Genomic DNA, 19679 nt, shown 5'->3' with positions numbered 1-19679 from the left:
AGAATCGAACGCCGTGCCTTGAGCAGTCCTATAAATCAAGCCACTATTTAATTTACTGTGTGTTTCTATTTTTGAAGAAGTAATATTAAAGAAAATTAAAGTCAACTGACTCAGTGCTCTAATTTGATTGATAGGACAAGCACATTTAACATTTACGATGGATTCATCCCATTAAAGCATCGGGACCCATAGGGGGTTTAAATAGTAGGCTTAAATGGTCTATAGATCACAGTCTAACAAAAGCATTCACAATCCTTCCCACCACCCACCACCCCCAAGAGCAATGTTTTTACTAGGGAAGAGTCTTCATGCTGTTGCTTCAGCAATATGTTCATGGTTACCAACCGCTTGCTTCAAAAATTCATGTTGTAACCAGAATACAAGATTAGAAGAGATAATCCCTCGCTATTACTTTATTTCCTAATACTATCCTTTTCCTCCACCAGCCTTTTAAATAAAGAAAAGACAGCTTTGCTGCGTGTCAAGAATCAAATGGCAGCAGATTTAGAAAGGCTTCTAAATCACCGTGAGGTAATCTTCTTGTTTTGAACACAGTCGTTGCCATGTACGTTTGCTTTCCCCTCCCCCAGTGATGTAAGTCATGGGGAAGTGGTTTTTTTCTCCTCCGTTAGCTGTATAAATGTATCGTAAATAAACGTGTAGCAAAATTGCTGGCAGGAAGCGGGAGATCATTGTTGGAACAGGGAGAGTTCCAACAATGTCCCCACCTGCCACATAACCCTGGATCCGTCTCCTCCTTCCCCCTCCATTCACCTCATACTCCTCAAATTTAGCCGAGCGGGTGGTAGCTTCTGTGCGACATTAGTTCACCTCAGCGACCTCCTCCGCGTTTCGTTCCCACTGACTTTGTTGGTCAGTCCAGCACCCCCAGCATCTCAAGAGAGGACTGTGCCCTTGACAGGCCCTTGGTGGGAGGCGTCTCGTTCTCCTCAGCACTGCAGAGGAGGGGGAAAGTCTCCCCACCCACCCCCGTCCCCCAAAATGTTCTGAGGTGATTGAAGAAAGAGGAAGCTATCGGAGCAAGGCAAGTATGGTGGCCCTTGAAACTTTTCCCATCTTGCGTGAAAAGGGGAGCCCTCACCTAGGATTGCATGGGGGGAAGAACAGGGGCCGTGTACCACAGAAATGTTGTGTGTGTGTGTGTGTGTGTGTCTAAAGTGCTGTCAAGTCACAGCTGACTTATGGCGAGCCCAGCGAGGGGCTTTCAGGGCAAGTGAGAAGCAGAGGTGGTTCGCCATGGCCTTCCTCTGCAGAGTCTTCCTTCCCATCCAAGTACTGACCCTGCCTCCCAGATCTGACAAGATCGGGCTATACCATGCCCCCTTCCCTTGCTCGGAAACATTACTTCCCTCCTCAAAATGGAGTCTGTTTCTTGATCATGCTCAGGCAAGACAGAATAGAAAGAACTGGCTTTTTGTTTGATCCATTAGTGCCTGGTGCCATTCTGGTTTTATTCCCCCTTTCATTTCTCACTCTGCAAGCAACTATCCGTGCTGTTAGTTCCCCCCTCCCCCTTAAACTCTTATACTATCCTCGGTTCCATTGTGCAGATACGTTCTTAGTTTAATTGTCAGCAGAGTGCTCCCAGATCCTAAAATGAAACGTTCTGTTAAATGACAAAGTACTCTTCTTCGTCAAGAACCCTTCATGTGTTCGTTTTCATAAATTCCCCCATCTGTCTCCCAACACTTTTATTGAACGCCATTGTCTTAGATGTGTAACTTCCCTTAACCGTGAATTGTTAAGTTGTGACACACAGGCTATTAAAAAGTGTGCGAGTATTTACACTAGGTGTATTATACCTTTTATTATATCCTTAATTCATGGTGTCACACAGTGTTAACACAGGGCTCATTCATTCCGCTGTCTGTGAAAGAATTATTTCTCAGGGAGGAACTTTTATACGCATGCAAAAGACAAAGGCGACCAGCTTTTACATTAATGAAATAATATAAGCTGCTAAAGTTGAATATTTTCCCTTGTAGGTAAGTGCTTACCAGATTTCAAAGAAATTCTGCCATGATTTTCTAAATTTGTCTTGCAAAATGTTAGCTCTTCGAATAGTGCTCCTTTTATTTGGTGACTTATCTGAACCTTTTCCCCCACAAAACAGTGCATAAAATCTTTTCCAGCACCTGTCTCTACGTGTCTTGTGCAGGAAATGAATGCCTTTTTGTGTCAGGAAATGAGTCACGTACTGGGAAGTCATAGACTTATTGGATATCAGTAGTTGTAGAGAACACTGTCAAAAGCATCTTCCCTCAGCATTTTAAAGACATACCTTCTCTGGTTCCTCTGCGGTGAACACTACTGGATGGTCTGATTTTTTATTTTATTTTATTTTATTTGGCTTTTCGCCGTCCGACCCCCACAAGCAGGCTCAGGGCAGCTTACAACAGCATGATTCTAGCATTAAACCAACAATTAAAACGTTTTAACAATTAGAATCCAGTGTCTCACTTTACATTCCATTAATAGTCCAGTATCGATGGCACCAGTAATCGTCTACTCCTGGACCTCTAAGTGTGCATAGGTGTCAGAGTCCCACAGCAATCAGTTCCCAACAACTTTCATTCAGAAGAGTAGAGTTTATTGAGTACAGTAAAGGTAGGTCATCTGTGCATACATTCTGTGTTAGAACTACCGGAAAACGCACTAGCGGGGAGTTACACATAATTCAGAGGGGCCCCCTGACAACCCAGGTCCAATCAGGGCATCAGCAAAAGCCCACCTAAGCTAACGGGTCGACATTCCCAGGGGAAAGCAGTAACAAGGTACCAAGGTCACTAGCTGAGGCTACATAGATAAGAAGAGCATAAGAAGAAACTAAATTTAAGATTCCAGGACAGAAAAAGACCAACATCTTCCCCACCCCCCCATCCGCCATGGCAGCAATGCCAGAGGCTCAGCTGACATTAGGTAGATGTAACTATAATTAAGAGGGGGGGAGGCAGACAAAATCAATATCAGTTGGAAATAGTGCAGAGGGAGCCGAGCACAGCATCACAGAGCAGCATAGGGGGAGGCCAGCTTCAGTTTAGATTCACGCCGTCTTAACCATGGGCCTGGTGGAACATCTCCGTTTTGCAGGACCTGCGGAACTGCATTAAGTTCTGCAGGCCAAGATCTCACTCGGGAGACTGGAGCCAGGGCCAAGTGGATTTCCTTCAAGCCAGGAACCATCAGTTTGGTGTAGTGATTAGAAACGCGGACTCCCCATATATTCCCCAAAGAGCACTTCGGTCGGTGTCGCAACACCAGCTGGCGACCCCGGGCCCTAGGGAGGCCAAGCTTTTTATTTTTATTGTGAGAAAGGTAACAGATTTTCCTTCAAATTCTGATATAGTAAAAGTTATCGCCAGTATGTACTATTGGTGAAAACTGTGCGTATGATGTTATTTGTGAGTTTATTTATGCATCTGTAGTATTGATTTTAAATTGTTTTAATCTTATATTTATATTTGTATCTGTAGTTTGTATACTGAATGCACATGGTGCCTTATGTGAGCCGCCCTGAGCCCGTTCGCGAGGAGGGCGGGGTATAAATGTAATTAAATAAATAAATAAATAAATAAAATCTGGGAGAACCAGTAGAACAAATTTAGAGTCAAATGGCACCTTTGAGACCAACAAAGGTTTATCCAAGGTCTTAAAGGTGTTTGATTCCCCACTCCTCCACGTGCAGCTGCTGGTGTGACCTTGGGTCAGTTACAAGTTCTTTTAGAGCTGTTCTCTCACAAGCTGTTCTCAAAAGAGCTCTCTCAGCCCCACCTACCTCACAGGGTGTCTGTTGTGGGGAGGGGAAGGGAAAGGAGATTGTAAGCCACACTGGAACGCCTTCGGGTAGTGAAGGGTGGGGGATAAATTCAATCTCTTTTTCTTCTACCAGCAGATAGAAGACTCCAAATGAAGGGTGGGGTATAAATCTAATCTCCTCCTCCTCCTCCTTGTGCAAAAGGTACCATGTTCAATCCCAGCATCTCCAGTTTAAAAGGATCAAGCAGTAGTGGATGTGAAAGACCTTGGCATGAGACTCTGGCGAGCCACTGTTAGTCTGAGTAGACAGTACTGACCATGACAGACTCGTTGTCTAATGTGGCAGGCGTCACTCCTCGGAAAATGAAGCTCAGAGCCTCAGAATCGGCCACTGGCTTCAGGATGATGACTGGACTTTCAGTGCCAAAAAATGAAGGGAATTCGGACATCCCAGCCCAGATTAGCTCCTGAACAATCTCTGGTATTTGCAGTGGAAGTTCAGTTTTACTCACGAGAAGTCAGGAAGGCTGGCTTGCTCGGTGGCCTTGGGTCAGCCAGACGTAATTCACAGGGTTGGCGTGAGGATGAAACGGAGGAGGAGAGAACGACACAAGCTGCTGGGGGAGGAAAGCAGCCCAGGCAGGGAGGATGGAACCGGTCGCTTCCTTTGAGGGAGGGGTCAAGGAGAACGCGTTCAACAGCTTCCCTCAGTTATCGAGAGCCGTTGTGGGACAGTGGTTCAAGTGTCGGACTAGGGTCAAGGAGATACAACTTCAAAACCCACCCCCGCCGCGGGAGCTTGTTGGGTAACCACGGGGCCGTTCACACATTCTTGGCCTGGCCTACCTCTCAAGGTTGTTGTGAGAACAATACAGAGGAGAGAATAACGTAAGCTGGTGTGTGTCCCTGTTGGGGAGTAAGGCGGTGTATGGCGCCTGTTATCGATGTATTTGTGAGTAGCAGAGTCCACACAAAAAGGATGACTGCTCTTTCTGTTGCTTCATCAGGTATAGCGGTAGGTCTTTTGGCAGGAGGCAGAACTGGTGGCATCCACGCCCTGCGGGACTTGAGACAGTTCTGTGGGGCTCATAAGACTGAGATGTTCCACGAGGCCTGTGGTCGAGGATAGCAACAGTTTACCATCACATCTGGCCCTGATCTGCCCCCCATAAGAGGAATTAATAATTACTTTACACCATCAGAATGTTCTTAAGATTTAATCTAAATGGGTTTTAAACTGGATTTTATAGATGCCTGTGAAACTGTGTTTTAAACTGTGTTGTACAGCGCCCTGAGCCCTCCGGGGGACGTTGGTATAGAAATTCAAAAATAAATATTTGTACATTAAATTGTAGCTATTGTCAACACATTCTTTAAAAGAAACTTAGTTTGGGTCTACGTTACCTTAGTATCCGATTAGGAGTGGATACTTCAAAGTATGCCCGTGTGTGAGGTGCCGTCTAGTTGCTTCCGGCTTATGGCGACTTTATGAATTAACGACCCCCAGGGCTATTTTTCTGCAGGAACGCACAGGAACGGAGTTCCGACTGGCTCCCAAGTTGTACATGCCCGGCAGGAACTCATTAGCATAACAGGCCACACCCAACAGCAGAAACTCATTAGGATAGGCTACATTAGGGGGTGTGGCCTAACATGCAAAGGAGTTCCTGCTCCAAAAAAAGCCCTGGGTTTGGACAACAAACAAGGTAACCAGAATAAGAAGGGAAAGGTGGGTGTGTTTGGATGACCACACTTCTGGTAACATGGGGTGTGGCCTAATATGCTAATGAGCCATGCTGTCAGGGGTGTGGCCTAATATGCTAATGAGTTTCTGCTGTTGGGTATGGCCTATTATGCTAATGAGTTCCTGCTGGACTTTTTCTACAAAAAAAGCCCTGACGACCTCCAAAACGCCCCATGGTTCATGGCCTTGCTCGGGTCTTGCAAACCGAGGGCCGTGGCTTCCTGGATTGAGTCATCTCATCTTGGCTCTTCCTGTTATTCTGCTGCCTTCGACTTTTTCTAGCGTTATTGTCTTCTCCAGTGACCCTTGTCTTCTCATAATGTGACCAAAGTTATGATAGCCTCAGCTTAGTCATTGTAGCTCCTAGTGAGAATTCAGGCTTGATTTGATCTAGAAGCCACTGATTTGTCTTTCGGGAAGTCCGCGGTATCCATAAAACTCTCCTCCAGCACCACATTTCAAAGGGATCAACTCCGTTCAAGTCAGCTTTCTTGATTGCCAAACTTTCACACCTATACAGGGAGCTAAGATGTCGAGGCATCTGCGTTTTTATGCTTTTGTTTAGCTTATAGTGACTGATGTGAGAAGAGGACAGGGACAGCAGCTTACCTAAAGAGCCCATGGAGTCATTCATTAGTTACCTCCCTGATGATTGCCAAGTAGGGAAGCCTTCACTGGAAAAACAGTGAGCTGTGTAGCTGTTGGACACTAAGCTCCTCTCATTTCCCTTCCAGAATCAAAAGCAACACCGTTCAATTTCGACATCTATAGTCCTTTCCGCACGGGTCTCATCCCTGGCTTTATCAAAGTTCAACTCGCAAAACAGTACCTCGCATTTGTCCCTGGTTATAACAGCATCCGTTTATCCCGGGACAAGTGTGGGGCAAAACCGGGGTGACCTCAATGTAATGTGGAAACAAAAAATACCCCGAGATCATCACAGGGGTGAACTCGAGTGCAACGATCCCGCTAAGCTGTGGAGTCTTGTGAGCAAAAACTATACTTCGTGAGCTACTGGGCATTAAAGTTGTGAGCGAGTGATTTGGCCACTGCACAAACTAGTTTGCTCTGGAGCCCTCCTTCCTGAGCTAACACAAAAATGTGTGAGCCGGAGGCTAAAAAAACTGTGAGCCAGGTCACACTAACTCAGCTTAGAGGGAACACTGCTCGAGCGTAGTGTGGAATGTAAGTTCGGGGAGAGGGTTGAACCAGGATTTAAGGTCTAGTGCAGAATCAAACGGAAAGAGCGAGGGTCTTAAAACGTGCCTCATTCATGCATTAATCCACGTAGTCCCTCTTTCATGTTATTTATCACAATGTCAATTTGCTGGGTTTTTGGGGGGAAAAAATCAACCTGCTTATAAAAAAAGTCAGCCTGCTTCTACTTGGTGATACTTTTCTTTTTGCACAGGCAAATTCAGAAAGATTTCATGAGAATAAGGGAAGCTTCAGATCCACAAAACAGGCAGGAGATCAAGGAAGGCGCAGAGCCCAGGCAAGCCCAATCTCAGAAGCTAAGATGGCCGACCCCGGCAAGTATTTGTATGGGAGACCTCCAGAGAATACCAGGGCCGAGAGGGTGTGGTGGTTAAGTGCGCGGACTCTAATCTGGGAGAACCGGGTTTGATTCCCCACTCCTCCACTTGCACCAGCTGTTGTGACCTTGGGTCAGTGAGAAGCTCTGGCACAGCTGTTCCTGAAAGCAGTTTGTGTCAGAGCTCTCTCAGCCCCACCTACCTCACAGGGTGTCTGTTGTGGGGAGGGAAAGGAGTTTGTAAGCTGCTCTGAGGCTCCAAATGAAGGGCGGGGTATAAATCCAATCTGTTCTTCTTCTTCTCCTCCTCTGAACGTCCTCCGTGCCCCAGTAGGAGTCGCCAGAGGTTACCATGTCTTCCACCCATGGGCACGCGCACACACACGCATGCACACAGAGAAATGCAAAAATACCCCCAAAAAAGGAAGGCGCAGGGAGCAGGTGGGTTTGATGAGCTCCAGCCATGGGCATGCACACACAAACACATGCACACGCACATAGAGAAATGCAAAAATACCCCCCAAAAAGGAAGGCGCAGGGAGCAGGTGGGTTTGATGAGGCTAATATTCAGAAGCTCTGGGCAAGCTGCAGGATCGCCTGCCTTATCAGAGTCCGGCCCACATTGGGGTGGTTTATATTTCCTGGAGGGGATCCAAACCAAGGGAAGCAGAGCGTAGTCGGGGAGATCCATCCTGTCCCAGAGCCCCTGGGCAGACCAGGATGCGTACTGCAGAACCGGCAGTCTCAGTCAGCAAAGGCTCACCTTCCAAGTCAGTCAACGAGTCCCTCCTCTCCCCCGTCTTCTTCCTGCTCACCGAGGAGGAGCCATAGCTGCAGAGCAGATAATCCCATTTGCCCAAATACACTCGGCCAGATTAATTACGTTCTTATATTGTTCTTCATTAACCATTTAAGAGCCGATTCAATTAAATGAAACCTTGCAGGCGAGATGTACGAGTGCATCCCAGGCTTTGCAAAATTGCGGGGGTTTTCTCCCTCCAAGGCATGTGTGGTCTCTCGTAAGTTTCCAGTCACTCCTTCTCCCCCCCCCCTTGTTTTTTTTTAATTGAACCCTTGAAAGATTACTTTGTATTTTACAAAAGTCCCATGGAAAGCGAGATAATGCCTTTTTATTAGGACCGATTCATGTTCAGAACTCAGCATGGGAGTTTTCAAGTTGCATAGAACTGCTCTGTGCAGGGGGGCGGGGGGGGACACACAGCTTCCGCGGCCGAGGCACTCTTTCTGTGGTCTCCTTCCAGATTACATTTAAAAAAAAAAATACTTTACACTGTATCAGTTCTGTCTGTATCTGGTGCTCACTGCACATTATACATTCCTTATACCAGTCTCCGGTCCTTGTAGAGAGACATATCATAGAACTGTTGTAAATAAATTGAACAAGGAGAAGAAGAAGAGATTGGATTTATGCCCCACCCTTCACTACCCAAAGGAGTCTCAGAGCGGCTTACAAACTCCTTTCCCTTCCCCTCCCCACAACAGACACCCTGTGAGGTAGGTGGGGCTGAGAGAGCTCTGACAGAAACTGCTCTTTTTCCAAGAACAGCTCTTAATCAGAACTATGGCTTGCCCAAGGTCATCCAGCCAGGTGCAAGTGGAGGAGTGGGGAATCAAACCCAGTTCTCCCAGATTAGAGTCCGCATACTTAACCACTACACCAAACTGGCTCTCACTACCTCCTCCTTTCCTCTCCCATTGCTGCTTCTGTTCCAAAGACAGGGACCTCTCTCCCCTTTGTCACGTGTGTAGTGTGGTGCTTGAATGCTGGGGAGCGGGAGATGGATCAAGATGGGTCGCCGTGTTAGTCTGTCTATAGCAGTAGAAAAGAGCAAGAGTCCATTAGCACCTCCAAGTCTAACAGAATTTGTGGCGGGGGGTGAGCTTTTTTGAAAAGTCTAACAGAATTTACTCACTTCTTCAGGGGATGGGGTGGTTCAGTGATAGGGCATCTGCTTGGCATGCAGAAGGTCCCAGGTTCGATCCCCAGCATCCCCAGTTAAAGAATCTGGCAGTAAGTGATGCGAAAAGACCTCTGCCTGAGTCCCTGGAGAGCTGCTTCAAGTCTGAACAGACAATACAGACTTCAGTGGACCTGTGATCTGACCCAATATAAGGCAGGTTCATGTTTGCCTCTTCTACATCTAATCCTCCTCTGGAGCTCTTTCGGTCCTGACCCTCGCCGCTGCCAAGGGGAGACTCGGAAGGGATCCAAAAGGGTAGCAGCACCAAAAGGTACAGGGCAAAGCGGACCGCAAAGAAGCCTTCCCTTGCAGAGCAGAGCGGCTGTGGCACGTTCGCATCCCAGATCTTTCCTCTGCGGAAAAGACATCTGTAGAGGCCTTCCCCAGTCCTGAGCTAAAGCAGTTGGCTGCCATGACCACCCCCTGGGGTTCTTGTCACCACAGCTTCCTCCAGTGCCACACAGGAGGCAACTGAACTGAACGTTATGCCAGTACTGGAAAGTATCTGTTTTCAAGGGTGCATTTTTGTCCTTTTTTGACCTACCCAACCTGACGAAAGAATTCTGTGGAACTCTTAAGACTTGGCCCGTTGCATTTCGAACACTCGGGCCATCGCCAATGCCTCTTCCTTGGTTGGTGTTTATGGTGGGCAACCGAGACTTTGACCCGGTCCGTATTCAGTCTAATCAGCTGCGCACCAGTTTGGATTATCTGCTCTGAGGCCACTGGACAGGTTGAGATCTTTCTAAGATCGCTGCAAGAAAAGGGTGAAGACAGGCTGTTTTGACTTGAAACGTTTTCAGCCAAGTTCCTCCTTTTTGTTTTGTTTTTTTAAATGAGTCAGTTTCAGAATTAAGCCCTGGAATTGCTTTTTTCTCCCCTCGTCACATATGTGCCATAACCTGTTTAGGTCTTCTTAAAAACAAAATTGCTGATGAACAATGCTTAGTTCTTTTATACCTTCAGCTGCAAGGTAATTATCATTTTTCTTCTGCTACGTTACTGTTCTCAAGATCCTGGTTTCTGTTAATGTTGCGCGTGGCTTCCCCACCCCCAGTAGATTACAGGGACATTTCTGTATCACCAGTAAGCCCCGGAGCAATTCTCACCCGAAGCTTGGAGAAGCAAGGAACAATTACGCTGTTACATGATTGCTAGGAGTTTCTTGTTCCTACTGAGCAGTTTCATCAGCTTTTCTCATTTGGGTTATCTGCTGCATTCTTGTATTAACTAAACATAGATACAAAAAGGCTACTGAATTTAAAACACAGGGGCCCCAGTCACACGGAGAATTTGCCACGCGAAAGGCACGAATGTCAGGTGGATTTTGGGGCGCGATCACACCGCAACATTTGGGAAGCGTTGCTCACCCGTGGCGTCCCGCCGAAAATGTGGAGTTAAAAAGTACCAAGGAAAGTGCACTAGTATCCGGAAAACGCGTGGCACAGGCGGGCGTCTGATCGCAGGAGCACTAGTATCCTGTGGCATCCGGCACCTGTCCACGTCCCGTCACAAACCGGATGTTTTTCGTAAGTGCATGCACACAAAAATGAAACTGAAAGCAGTGCTGCTCCGCGGAACTGTGCATGCACACAAACGTGAAATACCTTTGTGATTGCGCAGCACCGCTTCTTTGCCACGCTGCAGCATCACCATGTGATCGCCAGCTAACAGCCTAAGCACGGAGACTCGGTGGACCATGTGATCGGGCTACCGTGCTTTATTTTGCTCCGGGGCAAACAGCCACGCCCCCCCCACGTTATCTGGCCCGTGTGACCGGGGCCAGGGAAGCTTTTAGCAAGTAGGTCCATTCAGGCATCCCTGGGGAGTTTCAAATAGCTTACCTGCTGTCCTCAAACATCCTCCCCTCTCCCTCGAGAACCGTATTTTTTATTTATCATGTCATACCAAATAAATATGCTCTGGATGTTATCCAGCTTTCGGGAAACATCGTTTGCATACGCTACGGAAATAAGCCAGGGAGATTTATTGTCATGTAGATTTGCAGGGAGGCAGTGTAACCACCTGTGCTCTTCCATTTTGGCAGGAAAGTCCCCACAAAACAAAGGGGAACTTCATTTTGTTTGTTTGGCATGCCAGACTGAAATCCAAGTGTAATTTACGGGGAACTTACTTTGGAGAGGGCCAGGTAATATTTACTTGTTCGTTTGCTTAGAGACAGGGATTTTAGCAAGAGATGGTCGGCAGGCAGGTCATCCGGGTATTTTAAAGGGCCCTTAATTACCTTCCTTTTCCTCCTGCTGGCTGTGAATCTTTCCAGTCGTGTTGCAGTAGCCATCCAGCTGTGTAAACCTTTGGATTTCCCTGCCCATTATTATAGCTTGACATCAGATGTGAAATATGTACAGAAGCGGCAGAAGGCAGTTTGAGGAGATATTTAACTGGAATGGAAGCATACAAACATCTAGAGCACTTAATATGTTTCTGTAATTTTTGTAATTTTGTAACGATGGTTTTATGGTTTTAACTGTTTTATGTGTGGCGTATGTCTCATTGTGAGCCGCCCTGAGCCTGCGTTGTGGGGAGGGAGGGCTATAAATTGAAATTATAAATAAAAATAAATAAAATAAATTTGACACACTGAAGGAAGGGGTTCAGTTCGACATTATTACATTCCAAGGGCTTGCTTTTTAACTGAGAAATTACCTATTCTGTAATTTCCCCCAAAAAAGTATTGTTGGGGACTGTAGAGGTTGAACCAGGACGTTCATGGCCCCAGTGCTGGGGTATGGCTTAGTGTGGACTTATCTAAAAAGGTAGTGTGCTCAGAGCCCTCCTCTGTTCATAGCGGCATACGTACCTCCTTCCCCAGCCCTAGGCTAGATCACACTCTTTTTGAAAATGTGGTTTGTATTCTGTACACCTTCAGATATTTCACAGGAGATAAAGTATATTCTGCCCTGACCTGGATAGCCCAGATGAACTTACTCTTGTCAGATCTTGGAAGCTAAGCAGGGTCGGTCTTGGTTACTATTTGGATGGGAAGACCAGCGTCACTATGCAGAGGCAGGCAACGGCAAGCCACCTGTGAACATCTCTTGCCTTGAAAACCTCTTCACTTCAACAGCCAAAGCTGCCTCCTTCACCACTGTCCCACTTTCTTCTCCTCCTCCTCCTTTGCCCAACTCTCTTGCTCTTTCTCCACTGCAGTGCTGGAGAAGGGGCCCTTTGGGAGGAGGAAGAAGGAGGGAGGGAGAAAGCCACCATGTGTGGTGGAGCCGCTCTGGGACAGTGTGACAACGGACTGTGTTGTGTGCTTGGTAGGACACCTGCCAGGCTGCCGCTCCCCCTCCCCGGAATCCCCTCCCCCCACTGCACCCGTCGAGAGCAGGCAGACCTCCCCCGTCCACCGGCACCGGGAACTACAGAACTGCCCGTCCCCCCAGCTACCTCCACGCGCCAGTCCCTGCGGCCCATTCTGCTGCTGCTGCCCCCTTGCCTGGCTTCTTCGGACTACTGGTCAATGTGAAGGAATGTGGGCGGATGCGGGGGGGGGGGGGGGAGGGAGTCTCCCGTCCCGAACAGGCTGAGATCTCTCGGGAGGCTCCCCCACGAGACGGTGTTCTCTCCAGCTTTGGACAGAGGCCGTGTGTCTCTCCGCAGTCTGCTCTCCCCCCTGCCTTCCCGTGCACTGGCTGTCCCCCTCCCCACCCCACCCCTCCCCGCGTCCTGATGGCCCTCAGAATGGGAAGCAGGGCTGGGGGGGAGGGATACCTTTCTGTGAAACGGGTCTTGTGTCCTCTCAGTGTGGAATCTTTGTTGTTGTACTTATACATTTTGTGACTTATTAAAAAAAATGAAAAAAAATGTGTGAAGGTGGTGGTGGGGAGGGGAGCGGCAGATGGAAATTGGCGTTAGGGGAAGTGTAGGAATGGGAATGCCATGTGAGGGGTGGGGTATAAGAGACTGGAGGGAGGGGCATGGAAGGGAAGTGCATGCAATGGTGGAAACTGCGCTTGGAAAGCCATGGGAGAGGATCTTCACTTCAACAGCCAAAGCTGCCTCCTTCACCACTGTCCCACTTTCTTCTCCTCCTCCTCCTTTGCCCAACTCTCTTGCTCTTTCTCCACCGCAGTGCTGGAGAAGGGGCCCTTTGGGAGGAGGAAGAAGGAGGGAGGGAGAAAGCCACCATGTGTGGTGGAGCCGCTCTGGGACAGTGTGACAACGGACTGTGGGAGGGTGGCATGCAAGATCCAGGGGTATAGTTGGGGGCTAAGATAAAACAGGAGTCTTGAGCCACCATAAGGTCTTAAGGACATTTTTATTTATTTATTTATTGGTAGGACCCCTGCCAGGCTGCCGCTCCCCCTCCCCGGAATCCCCTCCCCCCACTGCACTCTTCGAGAACAGGCAGACCTCCCCCGTCCACCGGCACCATGAACCACAGAACTGCCCAGTCCCCGTCCCCCCGGCTACCTCCACGCGCCAGTCCCTGCAGCTGTACAAATCCCAAGTTTAAGTTAAAAATAACCCATTGATTACCAGTAAATCATTTGCATTGTTGCATCAATTTTCTAGGCATCTGTACCTTGCCTTTCTCCCCGAATGGGGTCCCAAAGCCAATTACAAGTCATCGTTCTCCCCACCTGTGTTTTTGCTCTCACGACAACTGTGCAGGGAACGTTAGGCTGAGAGAGTCACTGGCCCAAAGTCACCCAGCAACCTCCATGGCAGAGTGGGGCTGATGATCCCAGGTCTCCCAGTTGCTGGTCCCCAGGCTCCAACCTCAGCACCAGTTGGAGGGGGGCACCGTTGTGGAAGGTCAGGTCTCTACGTGGGACTGAAGCGCAAGGAAAGGAGTGGTCAGTGGGAGCAGACTTCAGATCTGGAGGGGAGTGGATTGGTGTGGATGAATCACACAAAGGTGGTGGGAAGAAAGGGCTGATTTCGAAGTTCAGGACATCGACAGGTGGCTGGTGAATGGGGGGGGGGTGTCACGATTTTTATGGTGGATTGAGCAAGTGTTGAGGGTGGTGGCTCCAGTCCCTTGGAGAGTTTATATTATATGTGTACATTTAGGGATGGACCTCTGTAAGTGGGGGAGAAGCTCTGCTTTACACACAAAAATGTTTCCAGGGTTGCAGAGAAAGAGTTGATGTGTTTTCAGAGAGGGAAGAGGACCCCTGGGAGTACTTATAGCAGAGTGGACAGGAAAAGTTTCTTTAAGCTGGGATGTGTACTCAAGGCGAATTACACATAGTGAGTCAGTACAGTTGACAAAATAGGACATTCACACTGCTCCCCATCTACCAGTGAAAGGATGCTACAAATCACAGGTTGGTGGGGGGAGCAGTGTGATGCTGTACAGAAGGATAAATTTTACCAGTTTTTGGGCTCAAATGACCCCCCAACTAAAGCTTCTAAAATTCTATGTTTTGGACAGTATAAGTCTCTGAACAGCTTTTTTCTGTAATAAATGTCAGTACATCAAAAGTACATTCTCAGCTTGCAGATACACACCTAAACAGCGTACTTTAGTTTGCTACAGGACAGGTGTTACTCCAGTTTTTCATGAAATAATTCAGAGCAAGAGGTGTCAGTTATCAAAGACTTAAATAAAGGAAATACTGTAAGGATGTTAATGTTTAATCATGTTTGTATTTTATGTTGAGTAAAAAATAATATCATTAATTGGGTTTGCCTCTGTCCTTTATAAAGTTTATATCTCTGGTACCTGGCATTACATTTTATGGCACACATGGCCCAGCCTGACAAAGTGACATACAGGGCTCTAGTCGCACCTGGCATCATATTTTATGGCACACATGGCCCAGCCCGACAAAGTGACATATATGTCAGATCCGGCCCTCGTAACAAATGTGTTCAACACTTCTGCCCTTCAGGGTCACCTACCATTAGTTGGTTGTGACTTGAAGGGGGGGGGAGAATTCAACCAATAATCTGTACTCTTATTAAGAGGAATAAATTATGTGGGATAAAAACTTGCCGGAATTTGCCAGTGGTTGAAACTATGTGTAGTCGAAACGATGTGTTATCTCACAAACTCATGCTCCAAACTGTGCAAGGGGGAGATTTCTTTAATTAAAATTTTTATTTTAACAAAAAGACAAAAGGAGCCATATAAACATGGACAATGATAAGAGACATAGGTATACAAAACACATATATGAAAGTTGTGTACAAGAATAATATCGCAAAGACAATTGTTTGCAAGCATTGTCACATACATATCTAACAACGGAGCCGTAAATCTGGCAGGAAAAGAATATAACTTAAATGAGACAACAGAAAAAACTTATTAAGTCATCTGACTTTACAAATCAGCAAATGTGATGGATGCTGTAACACACCTAGTCTAAAGATGAGATTAAAAAACTATAGTAATGGTTTTTCAAGGTAGATAATTTTGAATTTTCATTTACTCCATATATTCTAACAGTGCGAAGCCATAAGTCCATAAAATCTCTCTACAAATCTCATTCTAGCACTGTACTCTCTCCCCCCCCTCCCCCGGCTGGGTGTGTTTTATTATGCAACCGTGACACCATATAAGTATCTTTTGGATGCAACATGAAGAGAATTGTGTTGCTTAAGTCTTGCTAATTTCCATCGGTAATCAGAATGCCAGGGAGGTGACGCAAGGAGACATGTGGGGACTGCAGCTCGGTATCGATTTGTTATCTGCACTCTGGGCATGACGGGCATCTTGACCGGCGGTGGCAGAATATTCGGCCCTCGCGGCACAGATAGGATTTATCCTTGATCCTGCCCTTTTCCCCAACAGAGGGCCAAGGAGATGTTGGAAGCGGCTAAGAGCAGGTTACCTCATAATATATAAAAAAGCAAAAACTTTATGCAAACAAATCCAGGTAGTCAGCCGTGTTGGTCTGAAGCAGTAGAACAAATTTAGAGTCCAGGGGGGCACCTTTAAGACCAACAAAGGTTTATTCAAGGTGTGAGCTTTCATGTGCAAGGCATACTTTTCCCAATACATTGGAATGGCAGGTGAGGTTCTAAACTTATAGACAGGGATTTAACAGCAAATTAACATTAAATGTTACATGTTACGTTGCTGTTAAATCCCTGTTTATATGTTTAGAACCTCACCTTCCGTTCCAATGTTTTTGAAAAAAGTGTGTCTTGCACACGAAAGCTCATACCTTGAATAAATCATTATGCAAACAAGACAGTCACAACCAGTGCAAAGTACTGCACACTTGGGCTGAGATGCGTCAGAAAATTTCTGCAGACAGAAAAGGAAAGGGTAACGTTTGCCAGTCCCCCGTCCTGCATAGTTCTGATGACCCCCCCCTACTGTTCAGCAGTGGGGGTCCCCCATCCCCCAGGAGCAGCATTTTAGGGGGCATTTGGGGCTGTAGATGGAAGGAGGAAGTTGCTCTCCACGCACAGAAATCCCTTCTGCTTGCAGAAATCCTCTTGTGGTTCCAAGCCGCCAACACACAATCCACTTCCGCACTGTCATCTTTGTCACTCATTTCTCCCTATTGCTTAGGGTCATTCTCCTCCCACCCACCCCCCTTAACACATGTGGTTTGCTCCCTCTGAGACTACTAGAAACAGCAAAACACATTGGGGGGACAAACGAGTGACAAAAATTACAGTGTGGAAGGGACCTCAGAATGCTTATTCCCAGGGGTCTTGTTGTAGAAAACAGTGTGGAAGTGGCCTCAGAATGTTTATTCCAAACATAAGTTTACATAAGTTTGTTCTATAGTTATCCAGTCGGTACAAAGTGAAGAGTTTAGTAGCATGATTAAGTTTTTTAAAAAATAGTTGCTTCATAATAAAGTCTAAGGAAGTTTCTTTTGCCATGTTTTTGAAAATTTATTGGGGGCAGGGATAGGAATAGCCCTAAAATAAAATTAAAATTTCAAAAAAAAATTAAATTATTTCACCATGCTGATTCTTTCCATCCAGGATAAATTTAAATTGCTCCATTGATTAAGCAAAAGAGCTGTAGTATGCTATAGTTATCCAGTCAGTACAAAGTGAAGAGTTTAGTAGCATGAAAAATAGTTGCTTCATAATAAAGTCTAAGGAAGTTTCTGTTGCCATGTTTTTTAAAATTTATTGGGGGCAAGGATAGGAATAGCCCTAAAATAAAATAAAAATTTTTTTTAAAAAAATAAACGATTTCACCATGCTGATTCTTTCCATCCAGGATAAATTTAAATTGCTCCATTGATTAAGCAAAAGAGCTGTAGTATGGTCTAAATCAATAAAATTATATTTCAATATGTCATTTAAATCTAAAGGGATATTTATACCTAGATATTGCCAGGATTTAGAAATCCATCTATAGGAAAATTTGTTTTTGATGGAATTAATGAGAGAGTTACTGGGTAGAGTTCTGATTTAGCTTAACTTACCTTTAGTCCTGAGACATCACTAAATTTGTTGATGGTTTCTTCAATGGCAAGTAGTGAGGTCATTGGGTTTGTGATATACATGCGCAAAAAGGCGGATTTTAGATTCTTTAACATTGATTAATATGCCTTTAATCTGGAGATTTTGCCTGATTGCAGTAGCTAGAGGCTCTGTAGAGATTGCAGATAAAAGAAGTGAAAGGGTGTTAAGCCTGTCTTGTGCCTCAGGAAAGCAAGAAATCTTCAGACTGCAAACCATGTATTTTGATGAGCTTTGGGGGCCGAATAAATAGTCTGAATAGTTTTTTAAAAGTTATCTCCAAAGCCCATTCAGCTCAATAAGGTTTTTAGATATGAAGTTTCCAGGCTGTCAAAAGCTTTTTCAGTATCCAAGGCTAAAATAAGTGTTTCTCTGTGATTAATTTTACAATAATTTGTTAAATTCAAAGTTTTGCATATAGTATCAGTTAGGTTTCTATTTGGCATGAAACCTAATTGGTCTGAATAGATATAATCAGTGATAAAGTGGTTTAGCCTGTTAGCCAGAATAGCTGTGAATATTTTAGCGCCTTGATTAAGAAGGGTTGGTAAGGTCTTTATCCTTTTTGGGGATTACGATTATGTCTGCACTCGCCCGTGTTTGGGGCATTTAAAGGGGGAGGTTTTTAATGGATAATTGTTGGACAAAATGGGGTTAACTGTTTCCGTACCTACCAAATCTTGTTGCTTAATGCCCTCTCCCTTCCAGTCCATTTTGCCCCAAGTGTGGTTATTCCAGTCTTTGAATTCAACTGAGTCCGCCTTGAATCTCAGTGAGAAAGGCAGACAATAAATAATGTAACCAACACTAACCAAAACTAGCTTGGGGGAAGGGGAGAGGTGTTCATGATTCTTCCTCTGCCCCACCAGATACACATCAGTGGTGACTGGAGGTTTATTTCCGTCTCTGTCCAAAGGTATATTTCCACCACACCACTTTACAGTGTATGAACACACATGAGCCATCTTTTCAACCCTTCAGCAAGAAAGACTTCTCATGTGCTACCCCTAATAGTCAAAATCCCAGACTACACTAATACTTTGACTTCTTCCATCATCTTACTCAAGCAAAAAGTGCTGACCCAGCGGTATCATTTGCCCCTGCGAGCGACCTACCCTTGAAGAACATAAGACCATCAACACTGTTGAAAACAACTCTGGCAACTCTGGCTGACAAAGGCAGTGATTACAAATCTATCCACAAAAAGCTCTTCTGACACTATCTTCTCCAGATCTCTGTCTTCAGACCCTACTGAAGAATTCCACAGGGAACTTTTCAGCCTTTTTAAGAAACTGTGTAGGGGTAGATAAGCGAATCTTCACAGACATACCCCAGCAGCCTTGATCAGGTATCTTCAGTTTGCTGCAGAAGATACACAAAACTGGAATCCTGGATGGGAACTGGCCCTCAACAAATACTTGATGGACATGCTAGTACCACTGTATACTGGAAACGGATAGATTGCTACGCTTAACCTACTTGCTTCCATCTACCATCCAGAGCTCTCCGCCGAAGCCAAGCCCTGATACACAACTGCATCTACCACGGTCTTTCAGACTAGGACAGGCACCTAACAGACTTGAAACTATGGCACCCCCACCTGAAGGAAGCGAAGAGAGAAACCGACAGGGCTAGACAGATGCCAAAGAGTCACATCCTTATAGCGCAGACTCAAGAGAACACAACTGGTTGTCATGGCTCACACTTAATGCTTCTGCAGTGCATTATCAGGGACTTACAGCCTCTCTGGGAAGATTATCCTTACCTTTTAAAGGCCATGGAGGGCATAGGCCTGCCCTTGCTTATAAACTGCCCCCTTCCAATGTCAACCAAATACCAGCCACAGTGGATCACCCCATGGAGGTAAAAACTCAAGTACAGACGTCCATAATAAACGCCATATTCCCTCAAGTCATGCTGTCAGGGGCCCCAGCGATATCAGCTGTACCATTAGGGACTCATTCACCTATACAGCTTGTAACATGATAGACACTATCATGATTCAGCAGTTCTCTTTTACCATTCACAGTTACCAGGCTAGATTGTCTCTAAACAAGAGAATAAATGTACACTAATCAGACATTAAGAAAGGAAACAATCAGAACATTTCAACCACCTTGGACTCTTTTTCTTTAAGAACTACAGATCAACAAAAGCCCAGTCTAGGAAAAAGCGGGTCCCAAATGCCAAACACACCCCAGGGCAAAAAAATGCATCTGCCTGTTGTCTGAAA

General features: G+C 45.9%; 1 protein-coding gene across 1 annotated transcript in view; it reads left to right on the top strand.

Annotated features, from left to right (window-relative positions):
* The window catches only part of PIBF1 (progesterone immunomodulatory binding factor 1), a 158945-nt gene that overhangs the window by 123317 nt on the left and 15949 nt on the right, over window positions 1-19679 (top strand). The window contains exon 16 of the mRNA XM_015406781.1: window positions 447-531. Coding sequence (XP_015262267.1) covers window positions 447-531 — 85 coding nt within the window. The remainder of the gene's footprint in view (window positions 1-446; window positions 532-19679) is intronic.

This window comes from Gekko japonicus, unplaced genomic scaffold (assembly GCF_001447785.1).
Source record: "Gekko japonicus isolate JY-2015 unplaced genomic scaffold, Gekko_japonicus_V1.1 scaffold589, whole genome shotgun sequence".
Classification (NCBI taxonomy): Eukaryota; Metazoa; Chordata; class Lepidosauria; order Squamata; family Gekkonidae; genus Gekko; species Gekko japonicus.
This window is presented reverse-complemented; position numbering and strand designations above follow the sequence as displayed.